The sequence below is a fragment of the Xenopus tropicalis genome, chromosome 6, assembly GCF_000004195.4.
Source record: "Xenopus tropicalis strain Nigerian chromosome 6, UCB_Xtro_10.0, whole genome shotgun sequence".
NCBI lineage: Eukaryota > Metazoa > Chordata > Amphibia > Anura > Pipidae > Xenopus > Xenopus tropicalis.
Genome location: NC_030682.2, coordinates 24,744,913 through 24,761,400, shown reverse-complemented (window position 1 = coordinate 24,761,400; position 16,488 = coordinate 24,744,913). Strand labels below are relative to the sequence as shown.

Below are 16,488 nucleotides of genomic sequence, written 5' to 3'. Positions count from 1 at the left end.
AAGTTTAATGGGTCGGGAGGAACACCGTCAGCCGGGGGAGCGCCGGCAAGGGTCAGGGCCCAGGGCCCGGGTTTTTTCCCAGTGTCCTGGCAGCCCAGTCCGACCCTGTTTACACACAGTCTGTTCATGATACATATTTCCTAACATGGCATCTACTTAACAAGATCTACTAACAGCTTCTCTTCCATTGCTGCCTGCGAATATGCCCATTTAGCTCCTTAAGGACCAGAACCCGAGTAGCATCTGAAAGATTTAGCGGTCCTTTACACATTTGCTGCCAAAGAACACTGAATTCATTTGACTTTGCAATTAATTTAAAGTGATACTGACAGCAAAATAATACCTCTGATTATATGATTCTACCTCCAAAAACACCTATTACTCATGCTGACCGTTTTCTCCAGAAAGTGCTTGTTTTTGAAATAAACTCTTCTTAACATCCTGGACACGACTGTCAGACAAGCCCGACTGTCTCTGTTAAGCCTGTCAGTCAAAGTAGGAGCAGGCTGACGTCAGGTCTCTGAAAGATCCTCCTCTTTTCCTTTTCCCTTAATTTGAGCAGCGTCAGCAATCATGTGACCCTGATGCGTGTGCTGCCGCAGTCAAAACAGGCATAGGAATGAACAAGAAGAGTTGGAGCGCTTGTTACTAAGCGCCGACGTGCGCGATGACGTCACCGATGACGTCATCGCGCACTGAAGCAAGAGAGGGCAACGCTGGACCGTCGCCGATTGGTTGAAAGGTGAGCGTTTTTTTGATTGCAGGGGTGGCGTTCCAGGAAGCCGGAAGGGAAGAAAGAAGATGGCGGCGTCGTGGGACTCACATTCAGAAGGTGGCGACAGAGGAGCAGCTGGACTGAGGGATTTTTTTTTTCAGCGTTTCAGAAGCTAACGTGAGTATATAACATGGCCAGAAAAAAAAAAAAAAATTTACACCATGTCAGAATCGCTTTAATGGCAGAACATTTTTATTTCTTTTTATAGAAATTGTAGAAAAACACGGACACATAAATCTCACTAATTAGCTCATTCATTTTATGAAATCCTGCCGAAAAACACACACACGAATACCAAATAAACATATTTATTGCCCGCCGGTTAAAAGTCAAGTCGAAGTAAAACAACTGCCGTCAGAACAGGTTTAAATTCGTTCCTTCCAATGCATTTACCAGATTAACGTGTATTAGATGCAGCCACAATGCTCTCTGCCAGCTCATCCAGATGAATTGAGGATATCATTTCACCGCTAGCGGTTAACTAAAATTGTGTAAATCTATCTCCACAAGCAGCAAAATGTTAGCACAATATAAAGTATATTCAACAGGTCATAAAGTGAGGTGGTTTCTAGATGGTCGGCCGGAGTGCTTCTGAAGACTGACACCATCATAAACCAAATCCCATTAGAGCTGCCCTCAACATGTTGATATTTATGATAAACCCGTAGATCCGAGCAGACTCTGAGTTATGGGAAGAAATTGGATTTTTTTTTTCTATTTGGCAAACTTGTAGATTTCTTTTTTTTTTTGCTGTTGAATTTTTATTTCACTCCATCTGTCATGAAAAATGAATAACATTTGTGGGAGGAGAGCTGAGATGGAAATGTCTTGTTTACCTGGCTGCAAGTAGGAAAGTGTAGCTGGGGCAATGTGTTGCTACTGCCCAGCATTATGATCTGCCAGTAATACTGAATGATGGAGCCTCTTCATCAATTGACCTTTTTATTTATTTTTTTAATTATAGGCTCAAGAGGAATCCCCTAGAACCCTGGGGCCAAACGATCGATTATAACGACGGGTATAGGCAAAGTCGGTTCGGGGACCGAATCAATGAGCTGATGCGGTCCCCGATCTGACTAGAATTTTTAACCTGCCCGATTGATTTCAGGTCAGATATCGGTCGGGCAGGCCCGTCGGTAGTGCCCATACACGGGCTGATTAGCTGCTGAGGTCAGTCTAAGGGACCAACCTTTAGTGGCTGAATTATCAATGTGTAAATTGTTTTTTTTTGCACTAAAACAACTAATATTCAATTTATGGTTCAAAAACTTGCAAAAATCCTGAAAACTTGAATGTAAAACTTTGGCAACTAAAGCTTGCGAGTATATGTAGAAGTCAATGGGGGTTGTCCTAGGCAAAGGTAAGCCATGGTTTCAATTAGAATTTCTGAGTTTTTTCAAGGTTGTAAACTGTAGGTGAGTTTTTTTCATTCAAATGAGTGTTCTATATTAATAAATCAGCAAGTATTCAAGTTTTTTTTATAATTAATTCGAATTAGAAGAAGTTTGGAACAAGCACGTGCCTATCACACGTAAAATTGCACGCAAGTTTGGGCCCACGTTCTCCTTCCAAAATGTTCTTGTCCTAAAATGTTTAAGCCTTGAGTTCCATGGAGCCTCTAAAGTTTGGAGATAGCAACTGCTATACTGTAGGTACGGTGGCGGCACCGCTCCCCTGCTGGCCAAAAGAGGAGTTCCAGGGAGCTGAATGGAGACTTTATGAGCTGTAGGAACATGAATGAAATAAGAATTTTAAAACATCACATAAAGGACATTGTATAACAACCGTGTATATATCAAACTTTCTTAACTGTATGTTTTGGTCCCAAGAGGAAAACAAAAATTCAAAAAATGGAGAAACAAATCACCTGTCCTGCTGATGTCAGTCTAGCTGGCAGTCCCACCAATGGCGGCTGGCAGCATTTAGAAGCACTTTATAGCCCTGCTCCCGCTGTGACAAAGCTAACTTTGATGCATCAAACCCATAATATTTTCTTTTGCATTCCATTCCTGGCATGCACAGGACACACACCGGTTCTAAAACTTTTTTCAAGCCAAAGCTCCCAGAGCAGTGTGTAACACATCAGGAATCTATATAAGTTGAGAAGAAATACATTTGTTTTGCAGAAATGAAAGTATCAGCTTGAATTCACACTTACAAATACAGGAGAGAGTTTGCAAATTATCCACAACCAAATATATTTATTATCTCTATGTTAAATGGGGACAGAATAAGAACATATTCTCAGTGTTCCAGCGCACCAGAAGACATTTAGAACCCCCCAGACCTTCTAGGCGCGTCTTTTTAATATCCTTATACTATAAAGGTATCATGGAAAATAGGACCAATACAATAGGTTCTTTATTTACTATGCTGGTGTCCCTTATTCCCTCCCTCCCAATGGAATTTGAGAAACAAGCTTTTTAGTATTCCATACCATTTGGCAATGGTGGGTAAGTGTTGGTGTAGTGCTTGTATGGATGCAATACCCCTGGCCTGTGGAAGGGTTCCCAATAGACTTGTATGTCTATGAGTATTTGGGTTTGGAAATAATCCTGTGGACTTGTGTCTGGACTGCATTCTGCATCTGGAGTTTATATTGGACTAATTTAATCAGGGAATCAATAACTCAAGATGATTACATTTTGGATGTTTTTAGTAGAGGCTTGTCTTTGTCTCTTTATTTCCATTTCATTTGTTTAATTGTTTGCAATAACTGGCTCATAGGAGAAGGTTCAGAACTGAAATGCTCAACATTAAATGGCAAACACCAAATTGCTCACATGTTGGTCATTGTTGGTTTCAGGCAGTTGTCCAGCTTGCTTCTCCTCCTGCTTGTAATGGTACTATGGGGGTAATGTAAACAATGGGAAATACAGAGCCTTTGGCTTAAATATCTCACTGATATCCTTGCACTATGAAACATAGCTGCAAAATAATGTGAAGCTTATTGCACATGTAGAAAATAATTAGCACACAAAGGTACTTAACACACACATACAGCACATCTACAATGTCCTTGGGTACCAGAATCTTATGAAGCATACACTAAAGAAAATAAAATCCATTATTCTGAATTACATATAATAGGCATTCTGTTGGTAGTGTGGATTGTAGATATGGCGGCTGGTACAACAGGGTTGAGCTATGTTCCATTTGGTGCAGCTTGCAGAGGTATGTAGATTAGGGAACACTATTTGCTTGGTTGAGCTTTATCCGTGCAGATAAGTTCTTTCTCACATAATTAGGAGACCCCAAGCCATCGGTCGCACGAAACATCGTCAGATCCGCCACACACCATTCAGGGCTGAATCAGCAAGTAAGGAGGTAGAAACAATAGGATTTCTACCTCCTTCTGCCGATTCAGCGCTGAAGGGAGATTTTGATCAAAATTTTCAAACTGGTCCGATCGGCGAGTCGACGGATATCAGCAGCTTCCTGCGATATCGGTCGACTTGCCGACATACCATACACGCGCCGAATATCGTACGAAACAAGGTTTTGTACGATATTATCAGTGCATGTATGGCCACCTTAAAGAACCCTAAGGATTTGGATAGACATATTCTACCTTAAATTGTATTAGTCCAAATGCCCATCAACACTGAGGATCCACGACTCAGAGAAGGATCCCATTGTTTCTGCTTGGGATCTCTGTATACGTCTTTGTTTGGATGTTGCGTCCTGCTTAGGGTAAATGTAATAGTATCTGTCTGAGCAGATATTTGGTCATAAAATGGGCCACTTCAGACCATCTGCTTGGCCAATAAATGTGTGATGACTGTGCTGGTGGTTATGAGCAAACAGCATTCTAGCTTTTGCCTAAGGCACATATTATTGCATGAACTTTGCCTTTCTGCATGTCCTGCCAAACAGGGCGCTTACACAGTTGTGCACAATTTGGGTAAAATGGCCACATGAGCATTTGCCAAAATGAAAGCTCAAATGAAGTTCTCATTATCCATTGCTATGATATAAACTATATATATATATATATATATAATATAAGAAGAAACTGTTATACTCTGCAGCCATATGAAGCATGTAACCAGACAAACTGCGCCAAGAGCTGAACTGTTACAGAAATCCCATTGGAAAAAGTGGGGAGAGCGGCTTTTCTTTTCAAACAATGAAAGTGCTCAAAGCCGGGTTTGCTTTTCTCCAACAGGACCATATGGGCTGGGATAACTGGAAACATGATACCCTAAATTTACTTTGTGCAAGAGTGCATTATCTAAAGAGCTTTAATTGTTCAAATGTATTCCTAATACTTCAACATAAGTGGAAATAAATCGCTGAATTGTATAGAAAAAAAATCTCCCAAAGCTCTGACTCAGTACAGCCTAATCAGATAATCAGTCCTCTTACTGGACCTACACTTGGACTGTATTCACTCTTAATATATTACAGTTACTGTTGATAGCTAGGAGGCGAGACAAGGACAAACCCTTATGTGTTTTGTGTCTGGCTTGGCACTCGTCTGTGCTGCTCTCTTCATTATACTGGCTACTTGCCTTTAGCGATTAGGAGTAGATATATAGCCAATTTGCCTCAAGTTTTTTTTAAAATCCATAATAAAATCAGTCAGGAATGACCCAATTTATAAAAAGATACTAATGGATAATTGTGGTCATTGTCTGATCAAGAACGATGTATATATATTGACATTTTTCTAGTGCCTAGAGCTATAAAGCCTACTATAAATCAAGAGTGGGGAATGCTAACTAGATTGGACAGTAAGGAGTGAGCCTAGAACTGTTTTGAAATGTGCTACAGCTTTGCATACCTACTTGGATCGCGTGCGGCCTCTGGGATTTACCAGGAATAGTTTCCACAACCACAGTATAAAACCCTTTGTGATATCATCCCCGTATCCATTCCAGTTTTCTGCATTAAAATATAAATGGCTCCAATTCAGTCCTTATAATTCCCGAGCACAGAAACCATTCGGCGGGACTCCTTGGTATGCTTTCAAAACATAATTTATTTTCACAAAATATTTTATGCTACAATAACTTATCATAGTACAAACAATGGTGAAGTATTCTCTTTCAGATTCAGACTCACATTTTGGTGACAAAAGCCATAGTGTTTATTAATTTTAAAGTGCTAGGAATCATTAATCCAGCGGCTATCTAAAGGGACCAGAGGGGAAAATTGTACCCATAACCCTAGTTCTCGAAATCCTTCCCAGCTAGAACATTATATACTCAATCAATATGGCACCATCACCAGATTGCACTTGTATGTCTATGAGAGAATGTGTGCACTCCTGAAAGCTGGAGGACTTAAAGTGCTAGCGACTGGGCCAAGAGGTGTCAGAATTATAGCCCTGGAGCTGCTGGGATCACCACCTCAAACAACTTCCATCAATCTACGACTGAGAGTGCTCTTAGCTGGGGTTGCCAACTGGCCGGTATTTCAGTGGCCTAGCTAGCAAAATTACCAGCCAGGGCTAGGGCCGGAGGTGCCCCCCCACTCACTCTATATCATACCCATTACCTCTTTCATCCTGTTTCCTTGCTGTCAGCATCACAGCTCCACCCCATTTGAATCATAGTCCCACCCCATTTTCATCATAGACCCGTCCCATCTCAGTCCCACCCCTGCCTCTACGCCAGTCGGTAAGGGGCCAACCAAAAGGTGGCAACCCTGGCTGTAGCTCATGATAACTGGGGCCACATATTTCTAGGCACTTTCTTGGAATGTACAGATGAATATGGACAGGAATCAAAAATATTGGATACTTCATCAGTTTATACAGTCAACCCCTTCCTTTTAAAGTCACTGAAATAGGAATGTAGGAAGAAAGAAAATATGAAATATATATATATACATATATATATATACAGAACATTTCCATATGAAATTATTTAACAGTGTTTGTAAAAGTATTGTGTCCGTATAAGAATAAACCAAGTCATGTGGATCTGCAACTCAAATAAAAGAATAATGTACAATATGGCCAATAAGGCACAGGAAATAATGCACTGCAGGCAGATAAACAGCCAATTGCCTACGGGTGCTAGGGTGATTACCATCCATGTGTTTCAGCCTGACTTTAACTTTCATGGCTACAGCATGCTAGGTTTTGATCGTTTTTGATTGTTTTGATCGCTGCTACAAGAATCATTGATCAAGCTGATCCGGTGGGCTGATCCGGTATGAACAACTGGCTCGTGGGCTCAATGGGCAAAGAGTGTACAAGGGGCCACAAACACACTAAAGCTGCCATTGTATTGTTCTAATTGATTGTGCAACTGAAATGGAGCTGCGGCTCCTCTTCACTCCTTCCATTGCCAATGCACAAGATTAAAATTTTAAATCTGCCCAGTTCATATACTGTAGACATCTGCCTGGGCCACCAATTACACACTGTTGGAAAAATCACATAATATTATTGCCCAGAATTGCAGTGTGTGCAGTTTATTGTGATGCTTCCATTGGCTGTCAGTGAGAAGCCACCCATTGGGGGCCCTTGGTGCACTGATCACTAGTGCTATAAGCAGCAATCCAATTACCTCATGTTCCACAGCCCTTAAGGGTAAAAACATTTTTTTAATCAATGAAAAACGAAATATCTTACAGGGAATGTAGAAGTAACTTCCATGTTAATAAACTGAATACTGACAAATCCTTCATTTTGGCAACAGTAACGCCTCACTCTATGATATCTGCAGCTAGAAAGGCAGCAAATAGCCTGAAAGGCCTTTCTGTGCAACGCTATCATTAGTGCATAATAACAACTTTATATCATGATAACCTCCGGGCTTACGCCAATGGAACATGTATTTTGTCACTGTCTATAAATGCCATTTGAGCACGCTCCGCACCAACCTTTTCATTAAGAAACTGCCTGACAGTTACTGGGCCCTTTTAATATTAATGTCAAACCTTTTCAAACTCTACTTTTTTACCTTATTGTTTTAATTATCAGTTCAGCAAAGAGAATTAAATGAAGAAATGGCAAAATAAAATGTAGAAATGTAAATGTGACTCTGGGGACATGTTATTATTGCTGCTGCCAAACTGTTATTGGGGCTATAACTTGGGCATCAAAGGGTTTTTATGTTTTGAAGGTGCAAAATATGCCTTTGCCTTTGCGTAGAACTTTACTACATGACTGTACACAACGCACACTTCAGTCTGATTTAACTCACTTCCCATTCAGTTTTGCTCCCAAACAAAATCCTTCTTTGTGTGACTTGTACTTTGTATGGGCTCTGTATGGACACCTGTGCTGAAGATGGGGATGAGGAAGATTAATAACAAGTGGGCAGTGGGGGGGACAAGGGCCCTGACTAGGGGTAGGTAGGCAGAAGAGCTACATGTTTAGCACCTACCCTGTTGCACCCTAGACACGTCCCTCTTCTGCCTACCCCTAGATCTGGTCCTGGATTAGCTCTGGGTGGGGCGTTATTACTCCAGGTCGAATCCCGATGATGACATTTCCCTAGTTTTTCCATCAAATGTGCAATACAATCCAAAAATCCCAGTTTGCCAAAGCTAAAATTAGGCATGCTTAGTGGGAGGCACAATGCTAGGCACCCTGCTTTATAGTTTATAGGGACCCCTACTACACAATGTACTGCTCAACCAGCCTTGAAGCTGCATCACCTTATCCATACAACCAACCTCACCACAGAATTCTAAACACATTTTCCAACTAGCCTGATCCTTCCACTTACCTTACATACTGTCTCTATGTGCAATTTCATTCTTCATGTTACAATGTCTGATTATCTGACTTGGCTCAGAGCTATCAGACCAGACACAATAACTACCACTAGTTCAGTACATTACAAACTTCACCTCTACTATACTTTAAGGTTTATCCAATTGAAATCCACCAACAGACTTTCTGTACGTTGTGTTAAAAATGAATGCAACGATCATCCTTTTTTTCAGTAAAGCTTTTGATTGGTTAAACCCTAGGGCTTAAAGGCATTTAATGGCTTAGAGAATAGGCTTCAGCATTTCCCATTCTGTTGTATAAATTGCATATATATCATATATATATAATGGCACTAAAGGTACAAAGTGCAGGCACCATGTGTGCAAGGGAGCCCTGGAATGAATACCTGCCGGAGAAGCTTGATTTTCAGGCTTCCTTTAGTCTGCTGTATCTGTATATACCACTCAGTTACAAAAACTGCCTGTTTGGGCGATGAGGAATTTCTGTTATGAAACACCAGGGTTTATGTGCTATGGGGTCTGATAATAGTGACTACATTATATGGCCAAAAGTATGTGGAAACTTGCCTGTCCAACAACTCATTCCAAACCTAAGGAAATTCAAATGAATCTATTTACACATATAACAGTATTTACCCTCTAGTCTTGTGAGAAAGCTTACCGCTAGTTGCTGGAACATTGTTGGGGGAATTACAGCCATTCATACATACGAGGTTGGGCAGTGATGTTGGGGATTAGGCCTGGCTTGCAGCTGGTGTTCCAGTTCAACTCACAGATGTTCAGGCAAGTTTTTCCACTCCCGTCTCAGCAAACTCACCCTCTATGGACCTTGCTTTGTGCATGGGGGGCATTATTGTACTGAGAAATGAAAAGGGCCACCCCCAAACTGTTTTCAAGGAAGAAGCCATGGAATGGCCAAGAATGTGATTATATAATGTACAACTGTCTGGAAAATGAAAGACACTGGCATAATTCAGGGACACAGCTAATAAATACATGTTGCAGGGCTGCCCTATTGCATTTTTATCAAACTGCAATCAGTTCAGCCCTGCTGGCTGGATTTTCTAGACATGTCTCTGCATTCTCAATTGACCTTAGGGTAGGCTCTGAAGATTTCTCTGCGAGGGGGCCTGGCACAGACTAGTTACACCACTAAATAGCCAATTGCTATAAATATAAGTAGTGATGGGTGAAATGTTTCGCCAGGCATGGATTTGTGGTGAATTTCTGCGTTTCGCCATTGGCGGATTGTTTTGCAAAACAGATGAAAAAATTTGCTGCGGAAAAATTCCACGCACGTCCAAAAATTGTCACCGGCGTCATAAAAGAATAGCCGCGCGACTAAATAATAGCCGCGGGCGAGAAAATAATAGCTCTGCGACAAAATAACAGCCGCGGGTGACAAAAGAATAGCCGTGCGACGAAATAATAGCCGCGGGTGACAAAATAATAGCCACGGGTGACAAAAGAATAGCCACGGGCGACAATTTTTTTTGCCGCACAACATTTTCGCAGTTTCGCAAATTTTTTGCAGTTTCACTGATCTTTTGAAAGATTCACTAATTTTTCAGCGAAGCGGAACAGATTCGCTCATCACTAAGTATAAGTACTGTCCACATACGTTTGCCCATGCAGTGTATACACTGTACCAGGCTCAGCCTGTGTTACAGGGAGCTACAGAACCTGTGATATTTGTCAGGGTGGATCACGATCAGTTTCTGAATAAAGAACAATAAAATAGACTTTCCAAGGTAACTGAAAAACAAAAACTGAAACGTCAAAAATACTGTATGATATACAGATATACTCTCTGTGATATTTCATGCACTTTCCCAATCAGCCACAAATATCAACTTGTTGGCAGCACAGGTAGTTTTAAACCTCGATTAAATATAAAAAGCATTATGGCGTTCATAAATTAAGGCACAAGAACTTGATCTCATGCCCACGTTGTAGCTTATTTCTTTTAGGCAAGGCACAAATGGCAAAAGCGATTCTTACTTATCAGCGGAATATTTAGGCTGACGGATAAAATAAGTTATGTATTCCTCCCGGTTTAAAAAAAACAAAACAAAAAAACGAGTAAGGCATGAGAATGTACAGTACATGTCCGGCAGGGCCTGGCATCCAAGACTTTTCTGATTTAGATGTTTAGCAACCAGAATAGTAATTGTTCTCAGATCCGTGGGGCAAACTCCGGCGCTGGGTAAGTCTGAGAAGCCCCAGGTTAGTATTTGTGAAGCAGCGCCACTTTAACAGTCTTCACTTCCGATATATGCGAGGATTTCTGAATGATGCAGCTCGTCGTTCCCTGCAGTTTATCTTTCCCTTGCGCAAGGTTCGTTAAGGCCATGGCTGCGTTGATCTCTCTCCAGTACGTTTCATCTTTGCTGGCCCCTTCTTTATTAACTGCACTAGATTAAATGAAAAGGACAAATCTCCGTTAGATTGTTTATCTCATACCAGCACTTTGTGCTAACCTAGAGGGGTACGGGGGGAAGCGGCGCAGCCATTCATGGGCCGATTATCGCCCACGGCAAAAAATGACGCACATCATGGCGCAAGTCATTTTCGCCATTTTGCTAATCTTTTCAAAGATTCTTTAATTTTTCGGCAAAGTGAAACAGGACAGATTCGCCCATCACTATTAATTGCCTAAGAGAATCCAAATATCATAGCGAGAAGGGATACTGGTAATGTTATCATGCTTCCAGTATATATAAGTTGTTTGATTAAATCATTGGTTTCATTTCAGTTATTACAGTATATTTTCCTATAAATCTTAAGCTACAGTCACTATTGTGCTTACAAGTTATGTTCAGGAGTTTAACTTTTTATGTTCACCAGGACTGGGCCGAGAAGTATTGGTGCCCAAGGTGAACACTTCCGCCAGCACCACCCAACCCCTTATAGTACCCAATGGTGTCTCCACATAATCTGCTCCCCCATCACTACTGCCCCCCAGCTGTCGCACCTATGCTGCCTACCCCTAGATCTGGCTCTGATGTTCCTGCCTTATATTATGTCTAAGCTGCTAGTTCTCTGTCACAATGGTCTATAATTCTACTCGAAACGCAGATTTACTGGTATAGGACAGTATATATGGTATAGTAGGTATTTTACAAATTACCCAGAATTATTAAGTGTGTAAAAATGAAATGGTAAGATTTTAAAAAATGGAAGAAATATAACAAGAGGTGATACATTTGTAAGGACCTGAAATAAGTTTTATTTCAGAGTGTAAGTAGTTGGACAATGTTTAGTTTGGCCAGCAGATGGTAACAACCCCAAGGTGGCCTGTAGGGACCACTTCTGCACCCCTTAGTGCTCTTGCACTTCTGTCCAACGCAGGGTTGGACTGGGGGGTGAAGGGCCCACCGGGGCGCCCACCCCAGGGGCCCTGAAGGTGTCCCCTAACCCCCCCCACAGGGGACCTCCACCCAACGTCCTACCCTGAGCGTGTCAATTTAATGCGTCAGGGGAGGAGCGACCGGGCAGGGGGAACGCTGCAAGACTTGGGTCTGGGCCGCCGGGCCCACTAAAGCCGGGGCCCACTTATGGCTCTAGTCACATGTGGCGTACACTGCCAGGAAAACACCACTGTACCATAACCTTAACGACTGCCCTGATAAATACTGCTATTTAGGCAAAGACCTATCCTGCAGCGAATATATTTAAAAAAAAAGTTATTAAAGAGATTTTGTCCAGGTGAAGCCACACGGAGCGGCGCTGTGTAGACAGAAGGCACTTACTCACCTTTGGCATTTATTTGCTGCAGACTCCAACGTATCTGAAATGGAAAAAACAGGGACATCACTAAATGATTTACATTCATACTCAGTTACTGTGGCAACATTTCTGCCTGTGGAATTCTGACAAAAAATTTGAGCTTTTCCATTTTAAGGCTGGGTTATTACAGGAAAATATGTTGGTTTTTCTGCTCTGTACATGGGAAACTAGTTTATCTAATGAATTATACTTATATATAGGCAAAGGATGGCAATCTGGTAAATGTTCAGTGGCCCCTTTACAAGTCTTTATCAGGAAGTTGTAGAACTATATCCCACATAATACTCCAGGATCATCAAAGGTTAAAGCAAGCTCTGTTGAGATGGATTCGCAAAGTGCTACCGACACATTCATATAATGGGGAATATTAAATAAAGAAGAACTGGATGATTCTTTTTAAATATTCCTCTGTAATTACCTGCAATGCTATATTCACGCTATGTAGAGTACAGGTACCACAAACAAAGGCCAGTGATATAAAGCTCTATAACAGGGGTCGGGAACCTTTTTGGCTGAGAGAGCCATAAACACCACATATTTTAAAAAGTAATTCTGTGAGAGCCATACAATATGTTTGGCTGCGGATGCTGCGGGGCAAGGTAGGGTGGGTCCCAAGGATGGCGGATGCAGAGGAGGGCGTGGCCTGCGCTTGGCGGATAGAAGACGTGTTCTAAGGCTTAGAACACGTCTTCTATCCACTGAGAGCAGGTCACACACCCCATTATTTTTTTTATTAAAGATTTGCCAGCGAGCCAGATGCAGCCATCAAAAGAGCCACATCTGGCTCCCGAGCCATAGGTTCCCTACCCCTGCTCTATAAGATAATAACAGGCTGGTATATTCAGAGCTTATTCGGTAGCACATTATGGAGAATGCCAGTGCGAGCGGCTTCTTTAATGTCTCAATAGAACAATCAGTTGCTTGTTGACAGAATCAGACATTAATTCTCCTGTATCATATATTAATACACAGGGCAGCACAGAGGCTGATAGGGCTCATTTCCCATTGTCATTGCTGAAGTTACAAAAGAGAGTGAGGAGGGGGGGGGGGGGGTAACCAGAAACCAGACCCCCCCCTACTTGTCACCATGAAAACTGCATCCTCTTGGACCCTGAGGGGCAGCAGACAGAAGTACATTCCTAGCTCCGTGCTTCTTCTACCAACCCCTAGTTCCGGCCCTGGTTATCATACAAATTAATAACACACACATATAAAATATACTGCTTTCCCAGTAAACACCAGGTTTCTGTACTTCAGACCATGGCAATGAATGTGCTGAAAGCTCCCCACACTGAGATGTGTGTGTGTAACTGTTTGAGTGGATTCATTCTCTGTCTGGGACCCGTTAATCCCCCTCCCCACCTCCAGCTGCCTTGGCAAGTAGGGAGCCACCGAGCCGACCGGGAGATACAACCTCTCAATATGGTGGGTCGTTGTGCGTAAATACCCCGGGGAGGAATTTTACACGGCTGTAAACATCATTGCCAAATTTTTCCATGGTTTCATAAATCCACCTCTATGTACGTGTCGGAAACACCGATGACTGAGTGCTGCTGTTCAGGTTATGATTTATAGGAATTACACGGTGTTATATGCTGAACAGCCTTATTAATTTTTCTGGCACCTGGAGGACATGCATACCTTGAGGAATACGTAAAATATAAGCTGTGTGCGTTATCCTGCCGCAGTGCCTTCCCATAGCTAGGGAGGGAAAGCGCTCAGCAAACCATGAGAGCTCTGAAATGCTCTCCTCAACTGAGCTATTAATGGGTATCATGTCATCTTATTAACCAGCCTATCGCTTTTTCCCATCTGAGCCTTATTGCATATAATAGCAGGGATGTACAAATTCACAATTTTGTATCTGGACTAAAATATGAATAAAGTTGGATTACTGGAATAAAGGACGCGACAGGCTGAAAGAACATTTATTGCAGGTTTTGGTGCAAGAAAAGACTCAATCTTTTTGAATCTACATTTGTCATTATTAATGTATAACTGCTTCTCGTTCCTTACCATAATTTTATATTTTTACTTACCATAATTTAGATCACCATACTTTGTTTGCTAAATGTCAGTTAAACATTAAATAAACCCAATAGGATTGTTTTGCATCCAATAAGGGGTAATTATATCTTAGTTGGGATCAAGTACAGGTACTGTTTTATTATTACAGAGAAAAGGGAATCATTTAACCATTAAATAAACCCAATAGGACTGTTCTGCCCCCAATAAGGGGTAATTATATCTTAGTTGGGATCAAGTACAGGTACTGTTTTATTATTACAGAGAAAAGGGAATCATTTAACCATTAAATAAACCCAATAGGGCTGTTCTGCCCCAATAAGGGGTAATTATATCTTAGTTTGGATCAAGTACAGGTACTGTTTTATTATTACAGAGAAAAGGGAATCATTTAACCATTAAATAAACCCAATAGGACTGTTCTGCCCCCAATAAGGGGTAATTATATCTTAGTTGGGATCAAGTACAGGTACTGTTTTATTATTACAGAGAAAAGGGAATCATTTAACCATTAAATAAACCCAATAGGGCTGTTCTGCCCCCAATAAGGGGTAATTATATCTTAGTTGGGATCAAGTACAGGTACTGTTTTATTATTACAGAGAAAAGGGAATCATTTAACCATTAAATAAACCCAATAGGACTGTTCTGCCCCCAATAAGGGGTAATTATATCTTAGTTGGGATCAAGTACAGGTACTGTTTTATTATTACAGAGAAAAGGGAATCATTTAACCATTAAATAAACCCAATAGGGCTGTTCTGCCTCCAATAAGGGATAATTATATCTTAGTTGGGATCAAGTACAGGTACTGTTTTATTATTACAGAGAAAAGGGAATCATTTAACCATTAAATAAACCCAATAGGACTGTTCTGCCCCCAATAAGGGGTAATTATATCTTAGTTGGGATCAAGTACAGGTACTGTTTTATTATTACAGAGAAAAATTAAATCAGTTTAAAAAAAATCGAATTATTTTCTTAAATAAAAAAATAAGTAAACTCTGTACAGCCCCAGAATAACACACCTTTCTCCCTGCACCCAGATTTATTTTGTTTCTCTATTACATCCAGTTCAACTACAGCTCTTTTACTGACTTCCTTGTCTAGCATGGAGCTCCGCCCTCTTTTGCTTTCTGAGCACTGCTTTTCTCTCCAACTATGATGACCTCAAAGAGGTGCTTAATCAATTGGAGAAGAGGCAGTGAGCATGCCCAGTAGGCATCTCTTCGAGTTCATCATAGTCAGAGAGAGAGAAGGAGGGCTCAGAAAGCGAAAGGGAGCAAAGCTTCTCACTAGACAAGGAAGTCAGTAAAAGAGTTGAAGTTGAACTGTAATAGAGAAACAAAATAAATCTGCATCCAGGGAGAAAGGTATGTTATTCTGGGGGCTGTTTAGAGTAATTTTAGGGGATTTTAAAATAAATGGCTTACTTTTCCTTTAAAATGGACTCTATGGGAGATGGTTTATCAGTAGTTTGGAGCTTTCTGGTGATTACAAGTAATCGCCAGATAAACATCTGCTTTATGCACGTCTGGTTCTTTATTTTGTTAGATTCTGAGAGGTAGCCTGAGTATTAGAACTAATAAATATTCTTTTTGTCTCTGTTTCCCTTGACATGTAAATGTTTGCGCTGAAGGAACGTATCAATCAATCAGATATATTTGCATAAGTCAAGCGCCTGGATCGGCACACTAGCAATCCTGTGCTAAGGGCTAATAAAGAACACATGTAGCAGCATCAAATCAAAGCAAGGAGTGAGAAATCGACTCGGCCACAAAATGATGCAGACAAAATGCGCCCGAGGGCCAATCACCGACGCAGTGCAGCGAAGGCACAAGACCGCAATACTGGCATCTCTGGGAATTAATAGACCTAGACATTATCCCTTCAGAACATACTTTCTGAGCACGAGATGGCCGGCATAGAACTAATTCTGCAATAATATTTGGTCAGTCAAGAAGGCAAATACAGCAGCTGTTGATAGCCTATTTATGATAGGAGGAACTTTCTTGGAAAGTATTGATTTTAAACAGAAGGAACGGCTGCCATAGCAAAAATAAATAAATAATAAGCTAAGGAAACTGATAAAAACATTTATTTGGCACCAAAGTCTGAAATGAATTTAAATAAGTTACTAAAAATGATTCAAAATGTGATTCGGCAGCAGTTATTTTTCCAAAGAGGTTAGAGGAGAACTCCAC

At 41.1% G+C, this 16,488-nt stretch overlaps 1 protein-coding gene across 3 annotated transcripts in view; it reads right to left on the bottom strand.

The window, feature by feature from the left end:
• Positions 1–9,996: 9,996 nt before the first annotated feature.
• mkx (mohawk homeobox) overlaps positions 9,997–16,488 on the bottom strand; it is an 82,409-nt gene continuing 75,917 nt past the window's right edge. For 2 of the 3 annotated variants that reach the window (XM_031904523.1, XM_031904524.1), the window contains exons 6-7: positions 12,227–12,260; positions 9,997–10,884 (exon numbers count right to left, since the gene is read on the bottom strand). In XM_031904523.1, the coding sequence (XP_031760383.1) occupies positions 10,698–10,884; positions 12,227–12,260 (221 nt within the window). In that variant the 3' untranslated portion in view covers positions 9,997–10,697. The remainder of the gene's footprint in view (positions 10,885–12,226; positions 12,261–16,488) is intronic. The other variant, XM_031904525.1, reaches the window with a different exon arrangement.